At 55.7% G+C, this 15045-nt stretch overlaps 1 protein-coding gene across 3 annotated transcripts in view; it reads right to left on the reverse strand.

Annotated features, from left to right (window-relative positions):
• Nucleotides 1–7967: 7967 nt before the first annotated feature.
• Nucleotides 7968–15045, reverse strand: part of FBXO31 (F-box protein 31) — a 57957-nt gene continuing 50879 nt past the window's right edge. For all 3 annotated transcript variants that reach the window (XM_055232698.2, XM_055232697.2, XM_063613032.1), the window contains 2 exons: nucleotides 14476–14876; nucleotides 7968–12211 (listed from right to left, as the gene is read on the reverse strand). In XM_055232698.2, coding sequence (XP_055088673.1) covers nucleotides 11989–12211; nucleotides 14476–14876 — 624 coding nt within the window. In that variant the 3' untranslated portion in view covers nucleotides 7968–11988. The remainder of the gene's footprint in view (nucleotides 12212–14475; nucleotides 14877–15045) is intronic.

The following is a 15045-nucleotide window of genomic DNA, read 5'->3' on the forward strand; positions in this document are numbered from 1 at the left end:
GCTCCCTATTTAAGGTCCACTCAACGGGTGTGCCACCAAGAGTAGACTTTGGGCAAAACAGGTTGAGTTTTCAGATGATGATGATGGCGGTGGTGATGATGGTGATGGTGGTGGTGGTGATGGTGATGATCGTGATGGTAATGGTGATGGTGGTGGTGGTGACAATTGTGATGGTGATGGTGGTGCTGATGGTGATGGGATGGAGGTGATGGTGATGGTTATTGTGATGGTGGTGGTGGTGATGGTGATGATGATGGTGGTGATAGTGATTTGATGGTGATGATTGTGATGGTGATGGTGGTGCTGATGGTGATGAGATGGAGGTGATGGTGATGGTTACTGTGATGGTGGTGGTGATGGTGGTGATAGTGATTTGATGGTGATGATTGTGATGGTGGTGGTGGTGCTGATGATGGTGATGGGATGCAGCTGATAGTGATGGTGATTGTGATGGTGGTGGTGGTGCTGATGATGGTGATGGGATGCAGGTGATAGTGATGGTGATTGTGATGGTGATGGTAGTGCTGATGATGGTGATGGGATGGAGGTGATGGTGATAGTGATTGTGATAGTGATGGTGGTGGTGATGATGGTGGTGATTATGGTTGTGATTATGATGATGGTGATGGTAGTTAATACTGTGAAAGTTTCTTATGTGCCAGGTACTAGTCTGCATGCTTTCTGTATTTAACTCATTTACTCCTCACAGTAACCTATGAGGCAGGTTAATGTCACCATCTTTTTTTTTTTTTTTTTTTTTGAGACGGAGTCTCGCTCTGTTGCCCAGGCTGCAGTGCAGTGGTGCGATCTCGGCTCACTGCAAGCTCCACCTCCCAGGTTCACGCCATTCTCCTTCCTCAGCCTCCCAAGTAGCTGGGACTACAGGCACCTGCCACCGCGCCCGGCTAATTTTTTTGTCTTTTTAGTAGAGACGAGGTTTCACCGTGTTAGCCAGGATGGTCTTGATCTCCTGACCTCGTGATCCGCCAGCCTCGGCCTCCCAAAGTGCTGGGATTACAGGTGTGAGCCACCGCGCCCAGCCACTGTCACCATCTTACAGATGAGGAAACTTTAAGACTTCCCTGTCTTGGGCAAGTGAAACTCACTAATGGACTTTTTTCTTAGTACCCAGGCTGTGCTCCTAGGGACACTTGAGAGGCAAGAAGGATTTATTGGGCTCTTGTGAATTTCAGGAGAAGCTCCTATACTCTCTGCAGAATTGCCCATCAGTTCCCCCAAGCTGCTCACGCGTGCAGGGGCTTGTCCTGCGTCTCACGAGCTCTCCAGTCTGTCCCTGCACTTTTCCCTTTCACCCGCCAACTCCTTCCTACTCAGACTCGCTTTTCTTCCCCTAATTCACATTTTCTATCAAGGAATGTGCTAGTCTTGGGGGTTTTTGGGGTTTTGTGGGTTTTTTGTTTTGTTTATGACAGTGTCTCGCTGTGGCGCCCAGGCTGGAGCGCAGTGATGCAATCACGGCTCACTGCAGCCTGGAACTCCCGGGTTCAAGAGATCCTCCCACCTCAGCCTCCCACGTAGCTGGGACTAAAGGCACACTGTGCAAAAGTTTTGAACAGACATGCTGCCAAACATGAATGGCAGCTGAGCACACAAAGGCTGAGCTTTTTTAGTCCCTAAGGAATTGCAAACTAAACTCACGATGAGTTTTCAGCATGCACCTCTCAGAATGGCTGAAATAAAGAATACTGAGGCCCGGGCACGGTGGCTCACGCCTGTAATCTCAGCACTTTGGGAGGCCGAGGCAGGCTGAGGTCGGGAGATCGAGACCATCCTAGCTAACACGGCAAAAACCCGTCTCTACTAAAAATACAAAAAATTAGCCGGGCATGGTGGTGCACGCCTGTAGTCCCAGCTACTGGGGAGGCTGAGGCAGGAGAATCACTTGAACCCGGAAGGCAGAGGTTGCAGTGAGCTGAGATCAGGCCACTGCACTCCAGCCTGGGCGACAGAGCGAGACTCCGTCTCAAAAAAAGAACACTGAGTACATTGTAAGGGATGGCGAGGATGTGGCACAGGGAGACTCCTCCGTCCACTCTGGAAAATGTGGCAGTTTCTCCTCTGATGCAACGTGTGCTTAACATATGACACAGCAGTCCCACTTTTAGGTAATTAAAGGAATGAAAACTTATGTCCACAAAAAAAATCACACAGATGTTTATAGTGATTTTATTGATAAAGTGTCCAACTGGAAACTACAAATATTCTTTCTGGGGACACAGATACATTGTGGCGCCTACACCCTGTGAATCCTGCTCAGCAATCCGAGGGATGAGCTGTTGATTCAGGCAACACCGCGGATGGATCTCAGGGCATCGTGCGGGGGTCCCACATTCTCACCAAGGTGCTGCTTCCCGCAGACGGGCAAACGCTGGTCCTTGGTGGGTAGGGGTTAACACATCTTGCTCTTTTTTTAGAGACAGGTTGTCCCACTGTCACCCAGGCTGGAGTGCAGTGATGTGGTAGGGGCTCACTGCAGCCTCAACCTCCCGGGCTCAAGCAATCCTCCTGCCTCCTCCTCAGTAGCTGGAACTGTCTTCCTCTCTTGAAGTAGGAAGCACAGGTATACACACAGTACACAAACAGTATGTCTGTAGTGGTAAAATTTCACGAGGGCATTGGAAAAATGTGTGATGAGGCTCCTTGGAGGAGCAATAATGCACAAAAGCTGAGCCGCACCCTGCCAAAGGAGAAAGGCAGACAGCCTGCCTGCTGGGAGAGCCCACTCCCCAAACGTTCTGGTTGAGGCGGAACTACGGGGTGGAGAGCAGATCAGGGGCTGCAGATCTGGGGAGGCAGAGACTGCAGCATCAGCATGAAGGGATTTTGATGGGGGCTGGAGCACTCCATGTCCTGATGGTGCTTATTTACAACCATCTGTCAACTCAGAACTGCACACATGGTAAAATTTCACTGTAAATAGCTTACACCTCAAAAACCTAACCAAACCCTTTTTATTTATTTTTTTCGGGGGTGGGGGTGGGGGAATGGAATCTCTCATTATCACCCAGGCTGGAGTGCAGTGGTGTGATCTCTGCTCACTGCAACCTCTGCTTCCAGGGTTCAAGTGATCCCCCTGTCTCGGCCTCCCAAAATGCTGGGATTACAGGCGTGAGGCACTGCTCCAGCCCAGATGCTTTTTAAAATGAAGGAAAAAGGAGGACATCTCAATCCTTTCTCACTAAAGGGCAAAGGACTGCTAGCTGGGCATGTAAAATTGTGCATTTTCCTCAAGTGTGTTCCCTGGAATCCTCTTCCCCAGAGATGTTGAAACGGAGGTGCTTTGTTTAGTGCAGTGGTGGCAGATGACGGCCACAGGACAGCTGCTCTGGGGGCCTTGGAAACTACAAATGCTCAACCCCCCTCCCCAGAAGCCACATCTCAGCGTGCGGAAACTGGGGTGTGCATCTCTCCCAACAGCTTCCTGGTGACGCCGAGCTTCACACCCACCCAATCCATGGGAGCAATCCGACTGGCCTGCACGGCAGACGATGGCCCAGTGGCCATTGCCTCTTTGCTTTACTCGGGAACTGGGTGGAACGTGCCCGGGGAAGGTAGCTCCAGAACTGCAGGGGAGCCACGACAGACTCAGGCCTCACGGAAACCTTTCCCTGGGCAGAGTTGGTTCCTGGGTGGCGTGGGGCTGGCTCTGGCCAGTGCGGAGTCGGCCCCTGCTGAGGTTTCTGGGAATTATGTGCCTCCCAGGTGGAGAGGACGACAGCCGAGGACACAGCATCTCACTAGCCTCTCCTCAGCAGGTGCCAGGCCAGGTGTCACCCGAGCCAAGCAGCACACGACCACCCCTGCCCACTTCCACCTCAGCCCTGACCCTCCCTGCTGCACCTGGGAGTCCACTGCCTCCTGATGTGTCTGTGACCGGGGCGGCCACAAGAGCACGTATCCCGGGACATGATGTGTTGTGGTCTGTGTGGGGTCAGAGCCATCAGCGTTCACTGCCGTGTCCCCAATGCTTAGCACTGTTTGCCGCATGGGAGGTGCAGGTCACAACCCAGTAGTGCCCAGTGGCCCAGGGACACCTGGTTTATCTGGGCCTGTTGGCTGACAGGTGGGAGGGACTGCCATCCATTGTTGGGGCCAAGGATGCTGCTCAACCTCCCACAACGCATGGAGGGGCCCGGCGCACAGACTCACCTGGCCCCAAACGCCAACTGTGCCGAGGTGATGCTCTGCCCCGAGGGAAGCGGACAAGGCTTGAGCATCGAGAGCACTGCAAGGGTCTCAGTCAGTGAGGGGCTGCCTGGGCCCCAGCGCAGGCCTGACGCCTAGAGCCAAGCCGTTTTCTCCCTTGAGGCAGTGGGTAGGACTCCCACGTGACAACCTTGGGTTTGCGGCTCAGCTGTGCACACAGGTGGACCCTCCGTGCTTTGTCAGTTCCTACTGCTTGGCCCTGGGGCCGGAAGCTGCTTCTCAGGCCTCACTCTGAGGAGCATCTTCACGCCCTGGGTAGGTCCAGTGACTCTTCCCACCGACTCTGCTCCTTGGGAAGGGCATGTTCATCAGCAGGGCCAGGCAGGGAGAGCTCAGGACAGCCAGACTCGGGGCCAGTGGCATAGGTATGTGTGGGAAGGGGCACCAGGTGCCTGTCCTCCCTGCAGGCAGAGCCATCTGTCCTCTGCAGGAGGACAGTCCTGCAGTTTCTGTAAACATCCTAGAAGGAACCAGGAAGCAGCAACTCCAGATGCCCAGAGGAGCCCCAGCCAAAGCGGATGCAGCCAGGGCATCAGGCCGTGGGGCTGGGCAAGGTGAGCCACAGGCTGGAAAGACAGGGGCGCACGGCAGATGGGGATGCCGAAGCCAGATGCTGACCGAACTCCACTCACATTTGTGAGGGGCATGGGGGGCTGCACCATCAGAGGCCTTAGCTGGCTCTGGGCTTGAATTGTGAGTTCCAAGAGCCCGAGTTTTATTCCCATGCGGCCTCGATGTGCCAGGCTTAGCCTCCCTGTGTTTCTGTAAAACAGCACCCTCGTGTTTTTATATGAAAAACGAATTCAAGGTACTAGAAGTCCTCATATGGGAAGGGAAAAGTCGTGGTTTTATAAGCAATACACTCTCTGGCTGAGCCCAAGTTAAGATTTTCTATCTAAGTTCATCAGCGCCCAGCTTCGGCCGGGACTGCTCTGGCCGCACCTGCTGTGTGAGCTGTCGCTTCTGATTCGACAGCGCACGTGGTGAAAGCGTCCCAGAACAACTGACACTGAGAGTCACTGGCGGCGGCTCTTCCTAGAGGAGCATGTTCAGGAGAGGTGAGGCTGTGGGGCTGGGGCCCTGCGCTAATACTCCCTGGCTGTGTGACCCTGGGCAAATTATTCAGCCTCTCTGAGCTGCTGCTTCCTCTCCTGTGGAGTGGGCTTATCCCAGCCACACCAGCACCCCTGGTTGTTCCGTGGTTAATGTCTGCCAAACACGGTGCCATGGAGAACACCCAGCAGAGCCCAGCTGCTTGTTTGCTGGGGAGGGACAGCGCTGCAAGGGGCGCCTCCCCCTGGCCCTCCAGCACCTTTCCACCTTGCTTCCAGGACCTCCGCGGCTCAGGGGCAGTGCAGGTGGGCTTCAGCGACAGCAGGGAGGGCCCACGCCGGCACACAAGGAAGAAGGGAAGATGCCAGGGATCGCCCCCCTCAGGAAGAAGAGGGACAGAGGCAAAGATAGGAAGGACACGCATTGTGCCTTCTGTCACTTGGGGATTTTCAAGTCAAAATGGGGAGGGGGCCGGGGTAGGTTTGGAAACTATCCAAATGGCATTATTTCACATCGCTGGCTGGGGGCAAGCCCTCTGCAGTGACCCTAAATGCCCACTAGAGGTCACACCGCAAAAACGGACCTCCCCTAAGGAGAGGGGACAAAGGGAGGACCCCGCGCACCCTGCGTCCTGCAAGGGGAGGAAGGATGAAGCCCCGCCATCCATCAGGTGGGGAAAGCGCCATGCCTCCGTCAGAACAGCCAAGGGGCCCCCAGAGGGAGGAGTGAGCTCCATATGGGCCCAGGTGACCCAGCCACAACACCCTCTCGGCCTCAGCCTCACCTGCTGGTGTTGGGCACGGCCAGACTGGGCAGCCACCAGCCCTCGCTGCTCATCTGCTGTCCCCTCAACCCCAGCAGCAGACAGAAAAGTACAGGGTCTGAGCCCCCGGGGGTGATGCTGGTGTCGGACAGATCCCTGGAGAACAAAGCCTGTGCCCTTATGTCTAGGTGAGGCTGCGGAACCCAGGCCTGGAGCAGGTTCCCCCAGCTGGGCCGTCCCCACTCTCGGAGCAACAGGGGAACTGCAGCAGGCAGCAGCCTTCTACTCGTTCCCCATGACCTGATTTTTTTTTTCATTTTAAAATAAAATACGTAAGAGAAACGTATGAAAGACACCACAATTAGTCCCTTATCAGATCCACACTTCCCCCTGTGACCTGGGAAATCGGGGTACGTCTCCAGTCTGCGGGGTGCAGGGTCTCATCCAGACAGGAGGCTGCATGTAGTGAGTGACTCGTTTGTGGTTGGCACGCCCCGTGCAGCTGAGGATGACCCCATGGCTTGGCCCCCAGACAGGACCCAGGCCCCACAGAAAGGCCTGGAAATAAGCAGCAAACCTGAGAGTAGAGAAGGAAACACCCACCGCCGGGGACCTACGATCCCCTGCTCTCCCTGGGGAAGGAAACACCTACCGCCGGGGACCCACAATCCCCTGCTCTCCCTGGAAGGCACCCAGTGCCCAGGAAGCAGCCGCAGCTGGCAGGCCATGTGGCAACCCCAAGACCAGCGATGGCAGTGGGTGGGCGTGCAGGTCACTGCCCCTAGGCACTGTGTCCTGTCTGAGGGGCTTGTTTCCGAACCACACAGAAAAGAGGGGGGTCTCATAATCAACGGTATCAGGATGAACAGGTGAACAGACGCTAGTTCTGCCATGCGAGCCTTACTCTTTTTAAAGCAAAACAGACTTGAAGTTCTACCCTCCAACACCCCTAGAAGTGACCATACCATTCCCATGCGTATCTTCAGCTTTTCACTACACGTGAATTGATAAAAATTAAGTATTTGCATTTTTACATGTTACACCAATACCATCTCTCACTTGTTTTGCAATGGAACAAGGCTGTGTGCCCGTCTGCCAGGTGACAGCATGGGTGGCTCCACCGTAGTCCACCCGCCTCCTTCCGGCCTGTGACAGTTGTCACAGTGTAGGAATGAACATCCCCGCGTGGCCCATGCCCGGGCTCTCGCGTTGCCCTAGGGTGGACACCTCAGGATGCAGTTGCCAGTCCCTGGGCCCGTGTCCTTAGTGCCATGAGCTAGTACCAGCTGTCCCCAAAACAGCTGCCCCACCTGCGTTCCTGTTCCCCTGCATCACTGCCAACACTTGGAAAATCACACTTGCCAATTTCTGCCAATCGAGGGTGTACTTTGAGTGCATTTCCATGGAAAACATACTTTTTCTACAATTCCAAGCTAACAGCATTAATTAGCAGCAGTGACTCACAGGGAGGCTGCGATGAGAACAGGAGGTACTTTCACTGTCTATGCGAAATACTTGAACTGTTCACAAGAATGTATTACTTTAGTAAACAGAAAAGAAAGGTCAATGAGAGCCTCAGTTCGTCTGCCTGGCTGAGCACATTCCCTCCCATATCCGTCCTCGTCGCAGATAAAGCAACTCACTCTGGCTTAAATCTAAGAAAATCCACTGGGGCCCGAACCCCTCTGGGTCCCTGGGTAGGGACTGGAGACACCTCTGATGCCAGGTCAAAGCGAAGGACACAGGGACAACCACTGTCTGGGCTCCAAGGCATCCCTTCAATGCTCCCTTCTGTCAACGCAGGAAATTTCACATTTTGTCAAGAAGCTGGGAAGTCTGGGTTCCCAGGCCGACAGCCCGCATGGCTTAAGGCTCTCACCTCCATCTGACTCATATTCCCAAAGAAATCACAAAACACACAACAAGCCTTCAAAAATGGATTTACTTGAAACTGTGAGGAGAAACAAGTGCATGGGTGCGGGTGGCGGCTGCCGGGATTGCTCCGGTCCTACCCAGTGGGTCCCTACCCAGGCAGGGTACAGCTCCTGCTGCAAGGTCACCTTACCAGGGGGCAAGGAGGGGCGCATGATCAGACGGCACAGCGCTTTCCTAATGCAGGCAGGCTACGTGGCCTCCAGGAACAACCAAATGTAGAATCAGGCCAAAACCCACACGGCTCTGACCCCCTCATGCTCTGGCTGGTCTCCTGGCCAGCAGCCCCTGAGGGCTGGCATGCAGGCCACTGAGCTGTGGGTGACACAGGGTATTCCACGGTTTGCGCAATCTCATTCCCATTCAAAGTACAGGCCAAGGCTGGGCGCAGTGGCTCACGCCTGTAATCCTAGCACCTTGGGAAGCCAAGGCAGATGGATTGCTTGAACCCAGGAGTTCAAGATCAACATGAGCAACATGGCAAAACCCCATCTCTACACAAACAAGTTAGCCAGGCGTGGTGGTGGTGGGTGCCTGTGGTCCCAGCTACTTGGGAGGCTAAGGCGGGCAGATGGCTTGAGCCTAGTAGGTTGAGGCTTCAGTGAGCCATGATCGCCCCCCTGCACTCCAGCCCAGGTGACAGAGCAAGACCCTGTCTCAAAAAACAAACAAAAATTCCAGCCGAATGGAGACTATCTGCTGCTTTCTTCTTCTCTAAATAATTATGGGGATGAGTAGTCGAGTGATATTTCTGGTCTCTCCCCAGTAGTAAAGACAGGTTGGGCCATGTTAACACTGGACTTGATCATGATTCGAGGAGTTTTATTCTCAGGGCAGGTGATGGTTCTATGAGCACATTCCCATAAGTGTTCTTAAAAGTTACACCATGAAGGTAGCAACCAGAATAGAAACATCCTTAAAAAGCCTAGCTGCTTTCTGCAGAGTCTTGGACGGTGGACCACAGCTCAGCATCTCCTGTTCGCACCCAAGACCCCACGGCCATTAGGACAACACAAGCTCAGCAGATGCACGTGGGCAGGCGTTCTGAAGTAACAAAGGGGCTGAGGAGGTCTGCTGCTGTCTGTGACTGCCCACGAGCACTGAAAAAGGCCTAAACGTGTGCAGGTGAGAAAGCCTGGGGTGAACAAGCCCCGAGGAGTCAGGGAAGCCAGAGCCAGCGGCTGAAGGGCCCTCGCGTGCGGCTGCAGCACAACTGCAGGTTCTCAGAGAAAAACCTCCAGCTCCGACCCGGTTCTGCACAAAGCTGAGAATGGAGCGGCCAGCAGGGCATGTGGCTAGAGGAAGGCCACGGCCACTCACCCCTCCCTCCTTGTGTGCCAGGTGGGCTTGCTAGGGGTGCAGGTGCCCAGTGTCAGGGCAGGGATGCCACAGAGCCGCAGCCAGACTGAAGGGGCCCAGGGCATGGTCAGAAACAAGGAAGGAGGGAGCCTGAGGCTCTCCCACCACCAGGCCTGCAAAGCAGCGGACACTTGAGGTCAGGGCCCAGGTGGGCTGAGGGACCCCAATACCACCCACCTTGAATCTCAGCCTACAGAAGTTGTTTGCAACTTCCTCATGCAAACGAACATTCAGTGCCGGCACAGAAAAGCCTCCAGTGACCTCTCTGAAATCTTCAATCATATCATTTCCAAACAAGTGACAAAGAATACGTTCAGGTGCGCAGAGCTGCGCTGCAGCCAGCCCCACTCCAGACAGCAGACTTGATCCTGCCCCAGAGTGAGACAGCAACAGAAAGACATGCATGGTGCAAAAGATGAAGAGTCCCAACCGCCCAACTCCACCTGCAAGTGGAAAAAACAAGACCTGAAGTCATGACTGAAGGGACTGGCTGTGCGGCCAAAAAGGCCTCCCTTTCCTGGCTGTGTGGCTGTGGCCCTGCCTGGCATCACCACAGGTCACTACCATGGAGAGACCCCCCCAACAGACACACCAGAACCAGGAGCCACATGAACTGACCAACAGCCCATGGCTGAGACATGATGGGTGGAAGCCATTTCTAGACCCAAACACTGGAAGCGTAATTGAGATCTGAGATTCCTTTAATCAGAAGCACGTGCCTCCCACAGTGTGCTCTTCAAGCCCCAAAGGGCACGCCTCTAGGACTGCGTCCCTTAGAGCGAGCCTCGGGCTCTTGGTAAAAAATGCATCTGCTTGATTTTATTTAAACAATGGTGAATCTTCACGGTGCCAGTCTACATGCCCAAGGGTCCTCCAGGCTTCAAGGCCACAGTCACCGTCACTCAAGGACTGCCTCATTTGGCACGAGAGAAAAAGTGACCACCACAGAGGGCAGGGAGTGACAAAGCTTCTAGGCTAATGCTGCAAAAGCCGATAGAAACTGGGGCCACAAACGAGAGCTGGCAGGTGCGCCTCGGGGTCTGTGTGGCTCCCGGGTGGGCGGCCCTGCTGCCGCCCTGGAAGGGCACTTTCTCCATTGGCTTTTCTCTTGAGTCTTTCTCCCAGGCCGGCCAGATTACCATTTAGGAATCTTTGCCAATTCTCTGACTCTGGGAAGGGAAGTAAGAATTTGCCAAATGCACTGAGGCTGGGCAATGGGAATTCTTATTTTTTTTAAAGGCCAGTCAAGGAGAAATTCATCAGGAAAACATTTCCCAGGACATCCTCAGGTTGGTCTCCACACAAAGGCACACAGACTGTCACCTTCCTGAGGTCCCTCACCAGCAGGACGTGTCCAGGGTGCCCAGCACAAGGGCTTGGAGCAGCCCAGACACAAGGACAAGCGGCAGAGAGGGAAGGCTTGCTGGGGAGGCCCACTCGGGCACGGAGCTGGCTGCAGGCTGGGGGAAGGGCCAGCTCCAGGCACTGTGCTCTCTGTTCTTCAGGAGATGCCAACCTCAGCCAAGACCTCAGATGGATTCCCCACACGCAGGTGTTAACACGACATGGGGCACACAGCAGTGGAGGCATCAGTCCATGGGGTCTCCAAGCTGGAGGGTCCCACTTTCCAAAGTGTGTCCCCAGATGCAGGTGTGGCTTTTCTAGAAAGCTGTCCCCTCACCTGCAAAGGGGTTTCCTCGTCATCTCATCTGGGCACTCCTGGCACCCGTGTGGACCACTCACTGCTTCAGACACACAGGCCTGGAGCCTTGAGTTCTGGGGAAAGTGGCTGGCAGCTTGGTTTTGATGCCGTGTGCGTGCAGGCATGAAGGCATGGACAAAACAAACGCCCTGTCTGTAACAGGCCGTCGAGGACAGTCAAGTGGCTGAAACGATGGCCTTGGCTCCAAAGCTGGAGAAGAGGGGCTGGGGCAGGTGCATGGGCTGGGCTGTGCATTCAAGTGACATTCCCTAGTGACTCAGGTCACTAAACCCACTCCACAGGTGGGGAAGCTGAGATCAGAGGTGAAACGCTTCTGTCCAAACTCCAAGCAAGCCGGTAGAGAAATGGGGATTCACTCCAGAGTCCCAGCCCCAAGCCTGAGATCCTACCAACTTCCCGAGCTTGCTCTCTGCATACTGTGCCCATCACACCTGCGCTGCCTGAGCTGTTCGCCTCTTCCTGACCCCCTCCCAGAGGCCACTGTTGCCCGGCTTCCCCCAGCAGGAGTGGGGTGGAGCACATGTGTCTCACACACGACCCAGTCTATCATCCTATCCGCTCACAGGAAAAGAGCGCCAGTCAGGAGGGTCCTGTTTCCCGAGAAAACCGCCAGCCAGCCCAGGGTGCGGCAACCCCACCGCTTCAATTCTCAAGCGGTCCTGCGGCTGTCCCCTAGATCTGCTGTATTCAGACTCGTTCTCTCTTTTTTTGGTAAGACATGCTCAGCTTCTTCCATCATGGCACTGACAAATGTGCAGGTCTACGTCACACTCTCTACATAAAGTGCTGGTGGGTGGCTGGGCTGGGCCCCCCGACGAGGTGTGCGTTCTGGTCAAAAGGCCGGATTTCCAAAGTGCATGCTGCTTCTATTCACAGGTCAGAGTTCAGAGCCCCAGAGCCGCCCGGGATGTGGCAGCAAGGATGTGGCCAGTCAGGAGGTGAGGGACTGAATGTTCTTGAGCATCTCGTCGAAGGCCTGCGGGGACGGCGCATCTGCGTTCCGGAAGGTGGCCTGGACCCGACTGTACAGGCTGAAGGATTTCAGCTCCAGCCAGACAAACCCGAAGCGGTCCTCATCGAAGAGGATGAAGACCCCGGGGGTGCGTTCAGGGCTGGTGAAGCCGTGGCCCGCAATGAGGCCTGTGCCATAAAAACTGAACAGAAACAAGAGGGAAACTGTGAGCTGGGGGAGGGCTGAGTCAAGTGCACGCCACGTACAGCATTCTGCGACCCCCCTCTGTGCCACAAGAGCCACATCCACTGTTCATCAGCCAGAAGCTGACTCCCAGAGCCAGCCTGTCTCTGCAGGGGCAGCTGGGGGTGTGGGCTGAGCCTGTCTCTGAAGGGGTAGCTAAGGGCGCAGGCCGAGCCCACCTGATGATGGACGCAGAGCCCAGAGCTCACGGCTGCTCGGGGGATGGGCGCTGACTCGCAGCGCCCGTGAGGGATTCACCCACTGACTGCACACTGCCGAATCACTGAACTAAAACGTGGTCTCTGCAGGCCCGAAGAGCTCTGTTCCAAAACACACATTTCATAAAGGAGGCCCAACGTGAAAAAACATCTTAATGTCTGGGAGTTATATCCCCATATGATTAGCTCTAATACAGGAAGCCTGCAGCTGACGTTAACTCAGAACGAAGAACTCACAAACACCCATTTATGGCTTTGAGGTCAACATCAGACAGGAAAACACTTATGTCTGTTTCGCAAGCAGCTAAATTCTTCCAACAGATGACAAGAAGTAAGGGGCTGGCCTGCAATCACCCACTGAGGCTCCGAAGGCCTGAGGAAAGAACAGCCCCCGTGGACCAGGGTCTGGGCCTCAGAGGGCTTCTCAAGTTCAGGGAGAAGTTCCAGGGCCCAGAGGCAGGTGCAGCCATCGGCACTGTGGTCAGAAAAAAAGCAACAGGCACTCCCTGTACAGGTGCCATGGCCAGGCCCTGCAGATCCATAAACTAGACAGGGAAGGGCCCGGAAGCCCCCATATTCAGCACAGCAGGGACTGTCCTGCAGGTTAGCTGGGGAGGGGAGCTGGACAGGTCTTCCTGGCCAGGGGCTGCAGCACGTGCTGTGACTCGCAAACTGGCTCTGAGCCCATTGTGAGGAGTTTTGAGATTTTTGAAGGGTAACAGAGCTTTTTCCTTTTTCAGCTATTCAAACATTTCTATCAGCTAAAACAACACTCCAATACTATTTGTATGCCTCTCTCTGTAAACCCCCGTCACCGTTATCATACATGGGAACATGCAGAAAGCCCCGCCCAGACATCCAAACCCCCTCCGGGAGCTGGGCCTGTGGCACCCTTCCCTCCGTGACAGCAAGTTTAGCAGGAAATGCAGACACATAGCGGCATACACACATAGTAGCTTGGAGGTAAAAGGAAAATAAATGTAACTTGACAATCACAGAATGACTTTGATGCCAGGAGACTGACAGGCGGACCCTCAAAACAGCCCCCAAGGCCACTATCCAGCAGAACCCTCTGTGGTGATGGAATGTTCTAGAGCTGCACTGTTCACCAGCCACACATGGCCATGAAGCACTTGAAACAGGGCCTGGGCGGCTGAGGGCCTGGATTTTTCATATTCAATTTCAGTTCATTTGAATTTAAACAGCTCTAAAGGGTAAGGACACGGGGCAAGGGCCTTGTTCATCTATGAGGAGCAGCCTGAACGGCAGGGGGCCCGTGGCACTGAAGGCGGCGGCCCAGACAAAACTGTATAAAAAAAGTCAGCGAGACACCAGCTGGCAGCTGTGCAGGCCTCGTCCCATGTCAGCCGCCCAAGCCCTGCAGTGGCAGTGGCAATGCCAGCCCCTCCCACGCAGTCGCAGCTGGCGTCCACTCCACTGGCCACCCAGGCACTGGCCCGGCACAGCAGAGGCAGGCAGGCACAGAGGAGGGAGGGGGCAGGAAAGCGGATCCACATCTGAACCACGCACTGGGAGATGGCTGAAGGTGACCAGCAAGACGCTGACCAGGAGGACACCAAACCAGGCGTGCTTTCCACAGGGTGGGTGGGGAAGGGGCCTTGTTCATTTCCTACTTTCAAAGCTGCTGGACAGTTTACATGATATTTCACTTGATTGACTGCAAACAAGTAGTTTTGGAAGCCACTGGGGGAGCGGCACTGTTGCAGGATGTGAGGCATCCGGAAGCCTCATGCCCCTGCAGCTCTGAGGTACCCCAGAAAGGGTGGAAGGACAGGAGCCTCCGAGACGGGACCCAGCTGCGCGGCCGCTTGCTCAGGTGCTGGGGGACATGGCCCAAGGGGTCAGAGGCCCCACTCCTGTCCCAAAGCACCGGCTGCCGCCCTCTGTGAGGGGCCCCCTCCGCCTGTGCTAGGTGTGGGGCTGGGGCCCTCGCTGAAGCCCATGCTGTCCCACCCTCGGGCCCCAGTGCCCGCCGCATCCTTACCACATCCTGCAGGTTCGGGGGTAGTCCTCATTCCTGGAGCTCACGCCCACGGGCAGCACGAACGGCTGCCCCTGCCCACACTGGGCAGGCTGCTCCGCCGCAGCCACGGCATCCCCAGGCTCGCCACCATCCTCACCAGGTGTCCCGTCTGGGCCCTTGCTGGGCGCCTCTGCCCTGGGTTGGGCGGGGCTTGGCTGGGACTCCCGGGGCCCCTGCCGGCCGCGACCCTCGCCCGCCTCGTGCCCGCCTTCCTGCTGCTCCTGGCGCACCCGCTCGCGCACCTCCAGGACGATGCGGGAGAGCTCGTTGAAGTTGCGCTGGTTCTCGAGGTCGGGCAGCTGGATCCGGTGCCTCAGGTCGATCTCCACCGTCTGCTGCCCGGCGGGGATGTTGGGGTCGCCCTGTGGAGCAGGTGGCGGTCAGCAGGGCTCGGGCCAGCAGCAGAAGCAGCACCGCTGTGCAGGCTCCAGCCCAGATCCATCTCTGGCTGAGCGAGGGGGCACCAGCCCTCCCACTGACTTAGCAGCATCCCTTACGGAGGAAGAAGTCTCAGAATCCCTTAGAAAGTGG

This window comes from Symphalangus syndactylus, chromosome 11 (genome assembly GCF_028878055.3).
Source record: "Symphalangus syndactylus isolate Jambi chromosome 11, NHGRI_mSymSyn1-v2.1_pri, whole genome shotgun sequence".
NCBI lineage: Eukaryota > Metazoa > Chordata > Mammalia > Primates > Hylobatidae > Symphalangus > Symphalangus syndactylus.